General features: G+C 49.3%; 1 protein-coding gene across 1 annotated transcript in view; it reads left to right on the top strand.

Annotated features, from left to right (window-relative positions):
- The window catches only part of LOC120054379 (E3 ubiquitin-protein ligase HERC2-like), a 110987-nt gene that overhangs the window by 37722 nt on the left and 54882 nt on the right, over positions 1 to 18383 (top strand). The window contains 8 exon segments of the mRNA XM_039001791.1: positions 3029 to 3175; positions 3765 to 3907; positions 8323 to 8587; positions 10981 to 11138; positions 11524 to 11622; positions 15322 to 15490; positions 16090 to 16215; positions 16842 to 16950. Coding sequence (XP_038857719.1) covers positions 3029 to 3175; positions 3765 to 3907; positions 8323 to 8587; positions 10981 to 11138; positions 11524 to 11622; positions 15322 to 15490; positions 16090 to 16215; positions 16842 to 16950 — 1216 coding nt within the window.

Genomic DNA, 18383 nt, shown 5'->3' with positions numbered 1-18383 from the left:
ACTGTTCTGACGTTACCATAGGTTACTGTACTGACGTTACCATAGGTTACTGTACTGACGTTACCATAGTTTACTGTACTGACGTTACCATAGGTTACTGTACTGACGTTACCATAGGTTACTGTACTGACGTTACCATAGGTTACTGTACTGACGTTACCATAGGTTACTGTACTGATGTTACCATAGGTTACTGTACTGACGTTACCATAGGTTACTGTACTGACGTTACCATAGGCTGCTGTACTGACGTTACCATAGGTTGCTGTACTGACGTTACCATAGGTTACTGTACTGACGTTACCATAGGTTACTGTACTGACGTTACCATAGGTTACTGTACTGACGTTACCATAGGTTACTGTTCTGACGTTACCATAGGTTACTGTACTGACGTTACCATAGGTTACTGTACTGACGTTACCATAGGTTACTGTACTGACGTTACCATAGGTTACTGTACTGACGTTACCATAGGTTACTGTACTGACGTTACCATAGGTTACTGTACTGACGTTACCATAGGCTACTGTACTGACGTTACCATAGGCTGCTGTTCTGACGTTACCATAGGTTGCTGTACTGACGTTACCATAGGCTACTGTACTGACGTTACCATAGGTTACTGTACTGACGTTACCATAGGTTACTGTACTGACGTTACCATAGGTTGCTGTACTGACGTTACCATAGGCTGCTGTACTGACGTTACCATAGGCTACTGTTCTGACGTTACCATGGGTTACTGTACTTACGTTACCATGGGTTACTGTTCTGACGTTACCATAGGTTACTGTACTGACGTTACCATAGGTTACTGTTCTGACGTTACCATAGGTTACTGTACTGACGTTACCATAGGTTACTGTACTGACGTTACCATAGGTTACTGTACTGACGTTACCATAGGCTACTGTACTGACGTTACCATAGGTTACTGTACTGACGTTACCATAGGTTACTGTACTGACGTTACCATAGGTTACTGTACTGACGTTACCATAGGTTACTGTACTGACGTTACCATAGGCTACTGTACTGACGTTACCATAGGTTACTGTACTGACGTTACCATAGGCTACTGTACTGACGTTACCATAGGTTACTGTACTGACGTTACCATAGGTTACTGTACTGACGTTACCATAGGTTACTGTACTGACGTTACCATAGGTTACTGTACTGACGTTACCATAGGCTACTGTACTGACGTTACCATAGGTTAGTTACTGTACTGACGTTACCATAGGTTACTGTACTGACGTTACCATAGGTTACTGTGCTGACGTTACCATAGGTTACTGTACTGACGTTACCATAGGTTACTGTACTGACGTTACCATAGGTTACTGTGCTGACGTTACCATAGGTTACTGTACTGACGTTACTGATTGGTGAAATTACTTAATGAGATAAATGTTTTAAAAAAAAAGTTGAGTTCCCAGTTAAATGGAACAGAAAGGAGCGATATAAACCAGTATTTTTTGGGTTCAAACCGGTTCAGTACTTTATTTTACTGGTTGGAACAGTGCAACAGAACAACAACAAATAATTTAGTTTCCAACCGCTGCTACAAAGCCACTGTGAAACCAGGCCAGACACCTACAGCTGCTACAAAGCCACTGTGAAACCAGGCCAGACACCTACAGCTGCTCCAAACCCACTGTGAAACCAGGCCAGACACCTACAGCTGCTCCAAACCCACTGTGAAACCAGGCCAGACACCTACAGCTGCTACAAAGCCACTGTGAAACCAGGCCAGACACCTACAGCTGCTACAAAGCCACTGTGAAACCAGGCCAGACACCTACAGCTGCTCCAAAGCCACTGTGAAACCAGGCCAGACACCTACAGCTGCTCCAAAGCCACTGTGAAACCAGGCCAGACACCTACAGCTGCTACAAACCCACTGTGAAACCAGGCCAGACACCTACAGCTGCTCCAAAGCCACTGTGAAACCAGGCCAGACACCTACAGCTGCTACAAACCCACTGTGAAACCAGGCCAGACACCTACAGCTGCTCCAAACCCACTGTGAAACCAGGCCAGACACCTACAGCTGCTCCAAACCCACTGTGAAACCAGGCCAGACACCTACAGCTGCTCCAAAGCCACTGTGAAACCAGGCCAGACACCTACAGCTGCTCCAAACCCACTGTGAAACCAGGCCAGACACCTACAGCTGCTCCAAACCCACTGTGAAACCAGGCCAGACACCTACAGCTGCTACAAAGCCACTGTGAAACCAGGCCAGACACCTACAGCTGCTACAAAGCCACTGTGAAACCAGGCCAGACACCTACAGCTGCTACAAAGCCACTGTGAAACCAGGCCAGACACCTACAGCTGCTCCCATCAGTGTGTTTACTATAATGTTCTGACTGAGACAATGAACTGTACATCCTGTTTCCTGTGTTCTGCTTTACATCCTGTTTCCTGTGTTCTGCTTTACATCCTGTTTCCTGTGTTCTGCTTTACATCCTGTTTCCTGTGTTCTGCTTTACATCCTGTTTCCTGTGTTCTGCTTTACATCCTGTTTCCTGTGTTCTGCTTTACATCCTGTTTCCTGTGTTCTGCTTTACATCCTGTTTCCTGTGTTCTGCTTTACATCCTGTTTCCTGTGTTCTGCTTTACATCCTGTTTCCTGTGTTCTGCTTTACTTCCTGTTTCCTGTGTTCTGCTTTACTTCCTGTGTTCTGCTTTACATCCTGTTTCCTGTGTTCTGCTTTACATCCTGTTTCCTGTGTTCTGCTTTACATCCTGTTTCCTGTGTTCTGCTTTACATCCTGTTTCCTGTGTTCTGCTTTACTTCCTGTTTCCTGTGTTCTGCTTTACATCCTGTTTCCTGTGTTCTGCTTTACTTCCTGTTTCCTGTGTTCTGCTTACTGCTGTACATGATGTTCCTGTTGAATGGTTCTTTATGCCTCACTAACCTGACCTCCTGTTAGTCTCTCCTACTGACTCTGTTTCAAGTCTGTCTGTTCAGTGTGTGTAGTCCAGGGTGTAACTGTGTGTTGTTGGCATCTAGCTGACCAGGTCGACGTTGCCCTCCTGCGGTGCCAGCAGCTGAGACTGTACATCCTGAAGGCGTCCAGGGCCCTCCTCTCACACCAGGACAAACTACGACAGATCCTCTCACAGGCTGCCGTGCTGGATCACACACCCAACCCCAGTGGTAAGCACTGATTCCAGGTCAGATCTAGTACTAGACCTCCCACCCAACCCCAGTGGTAAGCACTGATTCCAGGTCAGATCTAGTACTAGACCTCCCACCCAACCCCAGTGGTAAGCACTGATTCCAGGTCAGATCTAGTACTAGACCTCCCACCCAACCCCGGTGGTAAGCACTGATTCCAGGTCAGATCTAGTACTAGATCTCCCACCCAACCCCAGTGGTAAGCACTGATTCCAGGTCAGATCTAGTACTAGATCTCCCACCCAACCCCGGTGGTAAGCACTGATTCCAGGTCAGATCTAGTACTAGATCTCCCACCCAACCCCAGTGGTAAGCACTGATTCCAGGTCAGATCTAGTACTAGACCTCCCACCCAACCCCAGTGGTAAGCACCCCCCTTATGCTCCTCCCTCTCCTTACAGAGGAGCCTATGGCTGTGTCTCCTGACGTGGGTGACCTGTCTCCTGACTGTCCCCTGTCCCCCCTTATGCTCCTCCCTCTCCTTACAGAGGAGCCTATGGCTGTGTCTCCTGACGTGGGTGACCTGACTGTCCCCTGCCCCCCCTTATGCTCCTCCCTCTCCTTACAGAGGAGCCTATGGCTGTGTCTCCAGACGTGGGTGACCTGTCTCCTGAGGGTCCCCTGCCCCCCCTCATGCTCCTCCAGCAGCTCCTTTCTGCAGCCACACAGCCCTCACCTATCAAGGCCATCTTCAACAGGCAGGAACTGGAGGTAAGCACAGGCACACACACACACCTGCGTTTCCGTTAGCCAGTAATTGCCAGTTTTTGCAATAATTAAAATAAAATAGTTGCGGGCCAAACTGTCAGGGAGAAAAAACATTTCTTTCAAATTTTGTGCCGCAGCATATTGATGCTCAAAAGTAGAACGGGGCTAATGACTTGGTCCCGGGGCTACTGACTTGGTCCCGGGGCTACTGACTTGGTCCCGGGGCTACTGACTTGGTCCCGGGGCTACTGACTTGGTCCCGGGGCTAATGACTTGGTCCCGGGGCTACTGACTTGGTCCCGGGGCTAATGACTTGGTCCCGGGGCTACTGACTTGGTCCCGGGGCTACTGACTTGGTCCCGGGGCTACTGACTTGGTCCCGGGGCTACTGACTTGGTCCCGGGGCTACTGACTTGGTCCCGGGGCTACTGACTTGGTCCCGGGGCTAATGACTTGGTCCCGGGGCTAATGACTTGGTCCCGGGGCTACTGACTTGGTCCCGGGGCTAATGACTTGGTCCCGGGGATAATGACTTGGTCCCGTGGATAATGACTTGGTCCCGGGGCTACTGACTTGGTCCCGGGGCTACTGACTTGGTCCCGGGGCTACTGACTTGGTCCCGGGGCTACTGACTTGGTCCCGGGGCTACTGACTTGGTCCCGGGGCTACTGACTTGGTCCCGGGGCTAATGACTTGGTCCCGGGGCTAATGACTTGGTCCCGGGGCTAATGACTTGGTCCCGGGGCTAATGACTTGGTACCGGGGCTAATGACTTGGTCCCGGGGCTAATGACTTGGTCCCGGGGCTAATGACTTGGTCCCGGGGCTAATGACTTGGTCCCGGGGCTAATGACTTGGTCCCGGGGCTAATGACTTGGTCCCGGGGCTACTGACTTGGTCCCGGGGCTACTGACTTGGTCCCGGGGCTACTGACTTGGTCCCGGGGCTACTGACTTGGTCCCGGGGCTACTGACTTGGTCCCGGGGCTAATGACTTGGTCCCGGGGCTACTGACTTGGTCCCGGGGCTACTGACTTGGTCCCGGGGCTACTGACTTGGTCCCGGGGCTACTGACTTGGTCCCGGGGATAATGACTTGGTCCCGGGGATAATGACTTGGTCCCGGGGATAATGACTTGGTCCCGGGGATAATGACTTGGTCCCGGGGCTACTGACTTGGTCCCGGGGCTACTGACTTGGTCCCGGGGCTACTGACTTGGTCCCGGGGCTACTGACTTGGTCCCGGGGCTACTGACTTGGTCCCGGGGCTACTGACTTGGTCCCGGGGCTACTGACTTGGTCCCGGGGCTAATGACTTGGTCCCGGGGCTACTGACTTGGTCCCGGGGCTACTGACTTGGTCCCGGGGCTACTGACTTGGTCCCGGGGCTAATGACTTGGTCCCGGGGCTAATGACTTGGTCCCGGGGCTAATGACTTGGTCCCGGGGCTAATGACTTGGTCCCGGGGCTACTGACTTGGTCCCGGGGCTAATGACTTGGTCCCGGGGCTAATGACTTGGTCCCGGGGCTAATGACTTGGTCCCGGGGCTAATGACTTGGTCCCGGGGCTAATGACTTGGTCCCGGGGCTAATGACTTGGTCCCGGGGCTACTGACTTGGTCCCGGGGCTACTGACTTGGTCCCGGGGCTACTGACTTGGTCCCGGGGCTACTGACTTGGTCCCGGGGCTAATGACTTGGTCCCGGGGCTAATGACTTGGTCCCGGGGCTACTGACTTGGTCCCGGGGCTACTGACTTGGTCCCGGGGCTACTGACTTGGTCCCGGGGCTACTGACTTGGTCCCGGGGCTACTGACTTGGTCCCGGGGCTACTGACTTGGTCCCGGGGCTACTGACTTGGTCCCGGGGCTAATGACTTGGTCCCGGGGCTAATGACTTGGTCCCGGGGCTAATGACTTGGTCCCGGGGCTAATGACTTGGTCCCGGGGCTAATGACTTGGTCCCGGGGCTAATGACTTGGTCCCGGGGCTACTGACTTGGTCCCGGGGCTACTGACTTGGTCCCGGGGCTACTGACTTGGTCCCTGGGCTACTGACTTGGTCCCGGGGCTAATGACTTGGTCCCGGGGCTAATGACTTGGTACCGGGGCTAATGACTTGGTCCCGGGGCTAATGACTTGGTCCCGGGGCTAATGACTTGGTCCCGGGGCTACTGACTTGGTCCCGGGGCTACTGACTTGGTCCCTGGGCTACTGACTTGGTCCCGGGGCTACTGACTTGGTCCCTGGGCTACTGACTTGGTCCCGGGGCTAATGACTTGGTCCCGGGGCTAATGACTTGGTACCGGGGCTAATGACTTGGTACCGGGGCTAATGACTTGGTCCCGGGGCTAATGACTTGGTCCCGGGGCTAATGACTTGGTCCCGGGGCTAATGACTTGGTCCCGAGGCTAATGACTTGGTCCCGGGGCTAATGACTTGGTCCCGGGGCTAATGACTTGGTCCCGGGGCTAATGACTTGGTCCCGGGGCTAATGACTTGGTCCCGGGGCTACTGACTTGGTCCCGGGGCTACTGACTTGGTCCCGGGGCTACTGACTTGGTCCCGGGGCTACTGACTTGGTCCCGGGGCTACTGACTTGGTCCCGGGGCTAATGACTTGGTCCCGGGGCTAATGACTTGGTCCCGGGGCTAATGACTTGGTCCCGGGGCTACTGACTTGGTCCCGGGGCTACTGACTTGGTCCCGGGGCTACTGACTTGGTACCGGGGATAATGACTTGGTACCGGGGATAATGACTTGGTCCCGGGGCTACTGACTTGGTCCCGGGGCTACTGACTTGGTCCCGGGGCTACTGACTTGGTCCCGGGGATAATGACTTGGTCCCGGGGATAATGACTTGGTCCCGGGGATACTGACTTGGTACCGGGGCTACTGACTTGGTCCCGGGGATACTGACTTGGTCCCGGGGATACTGACTTGGTACCGGGGCTACTGACTTGGCACCGGGGATACTGACTTGGCACCGGGGCCAATGACTATCATCTAAATGACACTATAGTGACTTGGGAATACGCTGTCATGGTTCAAGTAGGCAAATATTTAGTAAGAAACAACTTTGTCATCGTCATCATGTTGTCAAATGTTTGAGACAGACGGCAATGTTGTCATTAGCCAGCAACATAGCTATCAATGTTGTCATTAGCCAGCAACATAGCTATCAATGTTGTCATTAGCCAGCAACATAGCTATCAATGTTGTCATTAGCCAGCAACATAGCTATCAATGTTGTCATTAGCCAGCAACATAGCTATCAATGTTGTCATTAGCCAGCAACATAGCTATCAATGCTAACATTAGCCAGCAACATAGCTATCAATGTTGTCATTAGCCAGCAACATAGCTATCAATGCTAACATTAGCCAGCAACATAGCTATCAATGTTGTCATTAGCCAGCAACATAGCTATCAATGTTGTCATTAGCCAGCAACATAGCTATCAATGCTAACATTAGCCAGCAACATAGCTATCAATGCTAACATTAGCCAGCAACATAGCTATCAATGCTAACATTAGCCAGCAACATAGCTATCAATGCTAACATTAGCCAGCAACATAGCTATCAATGTTGTCATTAGCCAGCAACATAGCTATCAATGCTAACATTAGCCAGCAACATAGCTATCAATGCTAACATTAGCTAGCTAAAATCTGGTGGTCTCCCCTCCATCTTAGCTAGCTAATGTTATACTGCCTCTAAAGTCCATCTGGAGACATCACAATGTTTTCCTACTAATTATTTACCTCCTTTAGAAATGGCATCGTCTTTTCAAGCCAAAGAAATTACCTTTAGACCAAATCTGTCAGTACTGATGTTGTTTCTGTCCCTCTAGACTGCAGTGTGTCAGTACTGATGTTGTTTCTGTCCCTCTAGACTGCAGTGTGTCAGTACTGATGTTGTTTCTGTCCCTCTAGACTGCAGTGTGTCAGTACTGATGTTGTTTCTGTCCCTCTAGACTGCAGTGTGTCAGTACTGATGTTGTTTCTGTCCCTCTAGACTGCAGTGTCAGTACTGATGTTGTTTCTGTCCCTCTAGACTGCAGTGTGTCAGTACTGATGTTGTTTCTGTCCCTCTAGACTGCAGTGTCAGTACTGATGTTGTTTCTGTCCCTCTAGACTGCAGTGTGTCAGTACTGATGTTGTTTCTGTCCCTCTAGACTGCAGTGTGTCAGTACTGATGTTGTTTCTGTCCCTCTAGACTGCAGTGTGTCAGTACTGATGTTGTTTCTGTCCCTCTAGACTGCAGTGTGTCAGTACTGATGTTGTTTCTGTCCCTCTAGACTGCAGTGTGTCAGTACTGATGTTGTTTCTGTCCCTCTAGACTGCAGTGTGTCAGTACTGATGTTGTTTCTGTCCCTCTAGACTGCAGTGTGTCAGTACTGATGTTGTGTCTGTCCCTCTAGACTGCAGCCCTGGCAGTGTGTCAGTACCTGGCGGTGGAGTCCACCCACCCCTCCTCCCCCCTGTTTGAGAGCAGTAGCTCCAGTGAGGCCACGACCCCTGTCACCGTGCAGCACGTCAAAGCCCCTAAACAGAAGAAGCAGAAGGCCTCTCCTGTCCCTCCGCTGCCCATCGTACTACAGCTCATGGAAATGGGTTTCCACAGGAACAATATAGAGTTTTCCCTCAAGTCTCTGTCTGGGATCGGCAGCGCTTCTGGTGTACCAGGTACTGTTTAACATATGTAGCGGTGTGTATACAGTGAGCTCCAACAGTATTGTGATGGTGTGTATACAGTGAGCTCCAACAGTATTGTGATGGTGTGTATACAGTGAGCTCCAACAGTATTGTGATGGTGTGTAATGGTGTGTTTACAGTGAGCTCCAACAGTATTGTAATGGTGTGTATACAGTGAGCTCCAACAGTATTGTGATGGTGTGTAATGGTGTGTTTACAGTGAGCTCCAACAGTATTGTGATGGTGTGTATACAGTGAGCTCCAATAGTATTGTGATGGTGTGTATACAGTGAGCTCCAACAGTATTGTGATGGTGTGTATACAGTGAGCTCCAATAGTATTGTAATGGTGTGTATACAGTGAGCTCCAACAGTATTGTGATGGTGTGTATACAGTGAGCTCCAATAGTATTGTAATGGTGTGTTTACAGTGAGCTCCAATAGTATTGTAATGGTGTGTATACAGTGAGCTCCAACAGTATTGTAATGGTGTGTTTACAGTGAGCTCCAATAGTATTGTAATGGTGTGTTTACAGTGAGCTCCAACAGTATTGTAATGGTGTGTTTACAGTGAGCTCCAACAGTATTGTAATGGTGTGTATACAGTGAGCTCCAACAGTATTGTAATGGTGTGTTTACAGTGAGCTCCAACAGTATTGTAATGGTGTGTTTACAGTGAGCTCCAATAGTATTGTAATGGTGTGTTTACAGTGAGCTCCAACAGTATTGTAATGGTGTGTTTACAGTGAGCTCCAACAGTATTGTGATGGTGTGTATACAGTGAGCTCCAACAGTATTGTGATAGTCTGTATACAGTGAGCTCCAACAGTATTGTGATGGTGTGTATACAGTGAGCTCCAACAGTATTGTAATGGTGTGTATACAGTGAGCTCCAATAGTATTGTAATGGTGTGTTTACAGTGAGCTCCAATAGTATTGTAATGGTGTGTATACAGTGAGCTCCAACAGTATTGTGATGGTGTGTATACAGTGAGCTCCAACAGTATTGTGATGGTGTGTATACAGTGAGCTCCAATAGTATTGTGATGGTGTGTATACAGTGAGCTCCAATAGTATTGTAATGGTGTGTTTACAGTGAGCTCCAATAGTATTGTAATGGTGTGTATACAGTGAGCTCCAACAGTATTGTAATGGTGTGGGAAGCATTGGAGTCAACATGTTCCCAGCATCCCTGTGGAACGTTTTCAACACCTTGTAGAGTCCATGTCCTGACGAATGGAGGCTGTTCTGAGGGCAGAAGGGTATGCCCTGACGAATGGAGGCTGTTCTGAGGGCAGAAGGGTATGCCCTGACGAATGGAGGCTGTTCTGAGGGCAGAAGGGTATGCCCTGACGAATGGAGGCTGTTCTGAGGGCAGAAGGGTATGCCCTGACGAATGGAGGCTGTTCTGAGGGCAGAAGGGTATGCCCTGACGAATGGAGGCTGTTCTGAGGGCAGAAGGGTATGCCCTGACGAATGGAGGCTGTTCTGAGGGCAGAAGGGTATGCCCTGACGAATGGAGGCTGTTCTGAGGGCAGAAGGGTATGCCCTGACGAATGGAGGCTGTTCTGAGGGCAGAAGGGTATGCCCTGACGAATGGAGGCTGTTCTGAGGGCAGAAGGGGGTGCCCTGACGAATGGAGACTGTTCTGAGGGCAGAAGGGTATGCCCTGACGAATGGAGGCTGTTCTGAGGGCAGAAGGGTATGCCCTGACGAATGGAGGCTGTTCTGAGGGCAGAAGGGGGTGCCCTGACGAACGGAGGCTGTTCTGAGGGCAGAAGGGTATGCCCTGACGAATGGAGGCTGTTCTGAGGGCAGAAGGGTATGCCCTGACGAACGGAGGCTGTTCTGAGGGCAGAAGGGGGTGCCCTGACGAACGGAGGCTGTTCTGAGGGCAGAAGGGTATGCCCTGACGAATGGAGGCTGTTCTGAGGGCAGAAGGGGGTGCCCTGACGAATGGAGGCTGTTCTGAGGGCAGAAGGGGGTGCCCTGACGAATGGAGGCTGTTCTGAGGGCAGAAGGGTATGCCCTGACGAACGGAGGCTGTTCTGAGGGCAGAAGGGTATGCCCTGACGAATGGAGGCTGTTCTGAGGGCAGAAGGGGGTGCCCTGACGAATGGAGGCTGTTCTGAGGGCAGAAGGGGGGGCAACTCAATATTAGGAAGGTGTTCTTAATGTTTTATACACTCGATGTGTGTGTTTCTGTTACCGTGGTACTATAGCTATGTGTGTCTATATTAATGAATGTGTGGAGTCCTTGGTGACCTGGACCGTCCTGATGTGTTAATGTGTGTGTGTGTGTGTTAGTATGTTTGTGTGTGTGTGTGTGTTAGTATGTTTAATGTGTGTGTGTTTAATAGTATGTGTGTGTGTTTGGTCCTGTAGGTGTGGAGTCTCTAGTGGCTTGGTTGCTGGACCATCCTGACGTCCAGGTGACAGAGCTGTCTGATGCTGACACCGTGTCTGATGACTACTCTGAGGAGGAGCTGGAGGAGGAGCTGGAGGAGGAGCTGGAGGAGCAGGCTCCTACAGCCTTCCCCGTGGTATGTTTACCTAGCTACAGACCCAGCTAATACACCCCTACCTGGCTAGCTTAGCCCTACGACCTACCTGGTCACAAAGCAGTCTCTGCAGTCATTACTGCCGAACCAATGAGACTGAGAATTACCCATAGTTCTCTGCTGCCATTACTGCTGAACCAATGAGACTGGGAATCACCCATGGTTCTCTGTATCCATTTCTGCCGAACCAATGAGACTGGGAATCACCCATGGTTCTCTGCAGCCATTTCTGCCGAACCAATGAGACTGGGAATCACCCATGGTTCTTATATCATGTGTAGCTACTATATTGTTGGAACTCAACCTGGAACTTTCACGTGTTAGATGAATTCATTGATGTATTTTACATCTCTCTGTGTGTCCTCAGCCTCCTGGTGCAGTGGTGACGGAGACTCAGACCTTTAAGAACCGATCAGATTTCCAGAGCAACGATGACTATGCTGTTTACATCAGAGAGAACATTCAGGTAAGACTGCTATTTAGGTTCACCACTGAAGGACTAGATCCTGTAGGTTCTCCACTGAAGGACTAGGTCCTATAGGTTCACCACTGAAGGACTAGGTCCTGTAGGTTCTCCACTGAAGGACTAGGTCCTATAGGTTCACCACTGAAGGACTAGGTCCTATAGGTTCACCACTGAAGGACTAGGTCCTATAGGTTCACCACTGAAGGACTAGGTCCTATAGGTTCACCACTGAAGGACTAGGTCCAGTAGGTTCACCACTGAAGGACTAGGTCCAGTAGGTTCACCACTGAAGGACTAGGTCCAGTAGGTTCACCACTGAAGGACTAGGTCCAGTAGGTTCACCACTGAAGGACTAGGTCCTATAGGTTCACCACTGAAGGACTAGGTCCTATAGGTTCACCACTGAAGGACTAGGTCCTATAGGTTCACCACTGAAGGACTAGGTCCTATAGGTTCACCACTGAAGGACTAGGTCCTATAGGTTCACCACTGAAGGACTAGGTCCTATAGGTTCACCACTGAAGGACTAGGTCCTATAGGTTCACCACTGAAGGACTAGGTCCTATAGGTTCACCACTGAAGGACTAGGTCCTATAGGTTCACCACTGAAGGACTAGGTCCTATAGGTTCACCACTGAAGGACTAGGTCCTATAGGTTCACCACTGAAGGACTAGGTCCTATAGGTTCACCACTGAAGGACTAGGTCCTATAGGTTCACCACTGAAGGACTAGGTCCTATAGGTTCACCACTGAAGGACTAGGTCCAGTAGGTTCACCACTGAAGGACTAGGTCCAGTAGGTTCACCACTGAAGGACTAGGTCCAGTAGGTTCACCACTGAAGGACTAGGTCCAGTAGGTTCACCACTGAAGGACTAGGTCCAGTAGGTTCACCACTGAAGGACTAGGTCCTATAGGTTCACCACTGAAGGACTAGGTCCTATAGGTTCACCACTGAAGGACTAGGTCCTATAGGTTCACCACTGAAGGACTAGGTCCAGTAGGTTCACCACTGAAGGACTAGGTCCAGTAGGTTCACCACTGAAGGACTAGGTCCAGTAGGTTCACCACTGAAGGACTAGGTCCAGTAGGTTCACCACTGAAGGACTAGGTCCAGTAGGTTCACCACTGAAGGACTAGGTCCAGTAGGTTCACCACTGAAGGACTAGGTCCTATAGGTTCACCACTGAAGGACTAGGTCCTATAGGTTCACCACTGAAGGACTAGGTCCTATAGGTTCACCACTGAAGGACTAGGTCCAATAGGTTCACCACTGAAGGACTAGGTCCAATAGGTTCACCACTGAAGAACTAGGTCCTATAGGTTCACCACTGAAGGACTAGGTCCTATAGGTTCACCACTGAAGGACTAGGTCCTATTTGTTCACCACTGAAGGACTAGGTCCAATAGGTTCACCACTGAAGGACTAGGTCCTATAGGTTCACCACTGAAGGTCTAGGTCCTATTTGTTCACCACTGAAGGACTAGGTCCAATAGGTTCACCACTGAAGGACTAGGTCCAATAGGTTCACCACTGAAGGACTAGGTCCAATAGGTTCACCACTGAAGGACTAGGTCCAATAGGTTCACCACTGAAGGACTAGGTCCTATAGGTTCACCACTGAAGGACTAGGTCCAATAGGTTCACCACTGAAGGACTAGGTCCTATAGGTTCACTACTCAAGGACTAGGTCCTGTAGGTTCACCACTGAAGGACTAGGTCCAATAGGTTCACCACTGAAGGACTAGGTCCTATAGGTTCACCACTGAAGGACTAGGTCCTATAGATTCCCCACTGAAGGACTAGGTCCTATAGGTTCACCACTGAAGGACTAGGTCCTGTAGGTTCACCACTGAAGGACTAGGTCCTGTAGGTTCACCACTGAAGGACTAGGTCCTATAGGTTCACCACTGAAGGACTAGGTCCTATAGGTTCACCACTGAAGGACTAGGTCCTATAGGTTCACCACTGAAGGACTGGGTCCTGTAGGTTCACCACTGAAGGACTAGGTCCTGTAGGTTCACCACTGAAGGACTGGGTCCTGTAGGTTCTCCACTGAAGGACTGGGTCCTGTAGGTTCACCACTGAAGGACTAGGTCCTATAGGTTCACCACTGAAGGACTAGGTCCTATAGGTTCACCACTGAAGGACTAGGTCCTATTTGTTCACCACTGAAGGACTAGGTCCTATAGGTTCACCACTGAAGGACTAGGTCCTATTTGTTCACCACTGAAGGACTAGGTCCTATAGGTTCACCACTGAAGGACTAGGTCCTATAGGTTCACCACTGAAGGACTAGGTCCTATAGGTTCACCACTGAAGGACTAGGTCCTATAGGTTCACCACTGAAGGACTAGGTCCTATAGGTTCACCACTGAAGGACTAGGTCCTATAGGTTCACCACTGAAGGACTAGGTCCTATAGGTTCACCACTGAAGGACTAGGTCCTATAGGTTCACCACTGAAGGACTAGGTCCTATAGGTTCACTACTGAAGGACTAGGTCCTATAGGTTCACCACTGAAGGACTAGGTCCTATAGGTTCACCACTGAAGGACTAGGTCCTATAGGTTCACCACTGAAGGACTAGGTCCTATAGGTTCACCACTGAAGGACTAGGTCCTATAGGTTCACCACTGAAGGACTAGGTCCTATAGGTTCACTACTGAAGGACTAGGTCCTATAGGTTCACCACTGAAGGACTAGGTCCTATAGGTTCACCACTGAAGGACTAGGTCCTATAGATTCACCACTGAAGGACTAGGTCCTATAGATTCACCACTGAAGGACTAGGTCCAGTAGGTTCACCACTGAAGGACTAGGTCCTATAGGTTCACTACTGAAGGACTAGGTCCTATAGGTTCACCACTGAAGGACTAGGTCCTATAGGTTCACCACTGAAGGACTAGGTCCTATTTGTTCACCACTGAAGGACTAGGTCCTATAGGTTCACCACTGAAGGACTAGGTCCTATAGGTTCACCACTGAAGGACTAGGTCCTATAGGTTCACCACTGAAGGACTAGGTCCTATAGGTTCACCACTGAAGGACTAGGTCCTATAGGTTCACCACTGAAGGACTAGGTCCTATAGGTTCACCACTGAAGGACTAGGTCCTGTAGGTTCACCACTGAAGGACTAGGTCCTATAGGTTCACCACTGAAGGACTAGGTCCTATAGGTTCACCACTGAAGGACTAGGTCCTATAGGTTCACCACTGAAGGACTAGGTCCTATAGGTTCACCACTGAAGGACTAGGTCCTATAGGTTCACCACTGAAGGACTGGGTCCTATAGGTTCACCACTGAAGGACTAGGTCCTATAGGTTCACCACTGAAGGACTAGGTCCAATAGGTTCACCACTGAAGGACTGGGTCCTATAGGTTCACCACTGAAGGACTAGGTCCTATAGGTTCACCACTGAAGGACTAGGTCCTATAGGTTCACCACTGAAGGACTAGGTCCTATAGGTTCACCACTGAAGGACTAGGTCCTATAGGTTCACCACTGAAGGACTGGGTCCTATAGGTTCACCACTGAAGGACTAGGTCCAATAGGTTCACCACTGAAGGACTAGGTCCTATAGGTTCACCACTGAAGGACTAGGTCCTATAGGTTCACCACTGAAGGACTAGGTCCTATAGGTTCACCACTGAAGGACTAGGTCCTATAGGTTAACCTCTGACCCCTATGTACTGTAGGTGGGCATGATGGTGAAGTGCTGTAGAACGTATGAGGAAGTGTACGAGGGAGACGTCGGGAAGGTAATTAAGCTGGACAGAGATGGCCTCCATGACCTGAATGTCCAGTGTGACTGGCAGCAGAAAGGAGGGACCTACTGGGTCCGCTATATACACACTGAACTACTAGGTAAGATGCTTTACCGCTGTTTTATTAATGATATTAATGTGGCTGGACCTCCTGTAACCTGTTAATGTGGCTGGACCTCCTGTAACCTGTTGTCTGATTCACCAGGAGCATGTTGATATTAATGTGGCTGGACCTCCTGTAACCTGTTAATGTGGCTGGACCTCCTGTAACCTGTTTTCTGATTCACCAGGAGCATGTTGATATTATTGTGGCTGGACCTCCTGTAACCTGTTAATGTGGCTGGACCTCCTGTAACCTATTAATGTGGCTGGACCTCCTGTAACCTGTTAATGTGGCTGGACCTCCTGTAACCTGTTAATGTGGCTGGACCTCCTGTAACCTGTTGTCTGATTCACCAGGAGCATGTTGATATTAATGTGGCTGGACCTCCTGTAACCTGTTGTCTGATTCACCAGGAGCATGTTGATATTATTGTGGCTGGACCTCCTGTAACCTGTTGTCTGATTCACCAGGAGCATGTTGATATTATTGTGGCTGGACCTCCTGTAACCTGTTGTCTGATTCACCAGGAGCATGTTGATATTAATGTAGCTGGACCTCCTGTAACCTGTTTGCTCTTTTCCCTTGTGTTGCTCCAGGCTTCCCACCACAGACCTCTCCATCCCACATTAAGATCGGGGACAAAGTGAGAGTGAAGTCTACCGTCACCACGCCAAAGTACAAGTGGGGCTCTGTCACTCACAGGAGTGTGGGAGTGGTCAAGGGTAAGTCACTCGTTTGCTATTTTTTGTAATTTTGTTTTCTACCTGTATTTAAGGCCCAGACACCTCTTGGCCTGTGCTACTGGCGTCTTTCAGAGGGTTATTTTAAAGGAGAATATGTCATCTGTTATCTACCTGCTTAAATAAAGGTTATAAATCAACTATGGTCCCGTGTTGTCCCGTGTTGTCCCGTGTTGTCCCGTGTTGTCCCGTGTGGTCTTGTGTGGTCCCGTGTTGTCCCGTGTTGTCCCGTGTTGTCCCGTGTTGTCCCGTGTTGTCCCGTGTTGTCCCGTGTTGTCCCGTGTTGTCCCGTGTTGTCCCGTGTTGTCCCGTGTTGTCTTGTGTGGTCCCGTGTTGTCCCATGTTGTCCTGTGTTGTCCCGTGTTGTCCCGTGTGGTCTTGTGTTGTCCCGTGTTGTCCCGTGTGGTCTTGTGTGGTCCCATGTTGTCCCGTGTGGTCTTGTGTTGTCCTGTGTTGTCCCGTGTGGTCTTGTGTTGTCCCGTGTTGTCCCGTGTGGTCCCGTGTGGTCCCGTGTGGTCTTGTGTTGTCCCGTGTTGTCCCGTGTTGTCCCGTGTTGTCCCGTGTTGTCCCGTGTTGTCCCATGTTGTCCTGTGTTGTCCTGTGTTCAGCTTTCAGTGCCAATGGGAAGGATGTGATTGTGGACTTCACTCAGCAGTCGCACTGGACCGGGCTGCTGTCTGAGATGGAGCTGGTACCCAGTGTTCACCCGGGAGTCCGGTAGGGATACCGTACATTTGTTTAACCTGTCTAGGACAGGGGAACCTCGTTCCGCTAGCCCCCCTCGCCAACAGCCAATGAAATTGCAGGGCGCCAAATTCAATCAACAGAAATCTCATAATTACATTTTCTCAAACATACAAGTTTTAGACACCATTTTAACGATAAAATTCTTGTTAATCCAACCACAGTGTCCGTTTTCAAAAAAAGCTTTTCGGCGAAAGCAGAACATTTCATTATGTTAGGTCAGCAACTAGTCACAGAAAGCATACAGCGATTTTCCAACCAAAGAGAAGAGTCACAAAAAGCAGAAATAGAGATAAAATTATTAGATGACACTCCCGGGACAACATGTTACACAATACATATATGTTTTGTTCGATCAAGTTCATATTTATATCCAAAAACCTCAGTTTACATTTGGCTTTGCCTCCAAAACATCCCGTGAATTTGCACAGAGCCACATCAAATCACAGAAATACTCATAATAAACATTGATAAAAGATATGTTAAGTGTTATTCACAGATTTAAAGATATGCTTCTCCTTAATGCAACCGCTGTGTCAGATTTTTAAAAAACTTTACGGAAAAAGCAAACCATGCAATAATCTGAGTACGGCGCTCAGAGACCAACACAACCCAAGAAGATATCCGTCATGTTGGAGTCAACATAAGTCAGAAATAGCATTATAAATATTCACTTACCTTTGATGATCTTCATCAGAATGCACTCCCAGGAATCCCAGTTCCACAATAAATGTTTGATTTGTTCCATAAAGGTCATAATTTATGTCCAAATACCTCCTTTTTGTTCGCGCGTTTGGTAAAGAAATCCAAACTCACGACGCACCTGCAAGTCGAGCGGAAAGTACGGACGAAATGTCCAAAAAGTTATATTACAGGTCGTAGAAACATGTCAAACTAAGTATAGAATCAATCTTTAGGATGTTTTTAACATAAATCTTCAATAATGTTTCAACCGGAGAATTCCTTTGTCTTTAGAAAGGAAAAGGAACGCAGCTACCTCTCACGTGAATGCGCGTGGTCAGCTCGTGGCTGCTGGCAGACCTCTGACTCATTCCCCTCTCATTCGGTCCCACTTCACAGTAGAAGCATCAGACAAGGTTCTAAAGACTGTTGACATCTAGTGGAAGCTTTAGGAAGTGCAACATGACCCCATAGACACTGTATATTCGATAGGCAATGAGTTGAAAAACGACCAACCTCAGATTTCCCACTTCCTGGTTGTATTTTTTCTCAGGTTTTTGCCTGCCATATGAGTTCTGTTATACTCACAGACATCATTCAAACAGTTTTCGAAACTTCAGAGTGTTTTCTATCCAATACTAATAATAATATGCATATATTAGCAACTGGGACTGAGTAGCAGGCCGTTTACTCTGGGCACGCTTTTCATCCAAACGTGAAAATGC

This window comes from Salvelinus namaycush, chromosome 10 (genome assembly GCF_016432855.1).
Source record: "Salvelinus namaycush isolate Seneca chromosome 10, SaNama_1.0, whole genome shotgun sequence".
Lineage (NCBI taxonomy): Eukaryota > Metazoa > Chordata > Actinopteri > Salmoniformes > Salmonidae > Salvelinus > Salvelinus namaycush.
The sequence above is the reverse complement of the archived record's forward strand: the minus strand, read 5'-3'. Positions and strand labels throughout refer to the sequence as shown.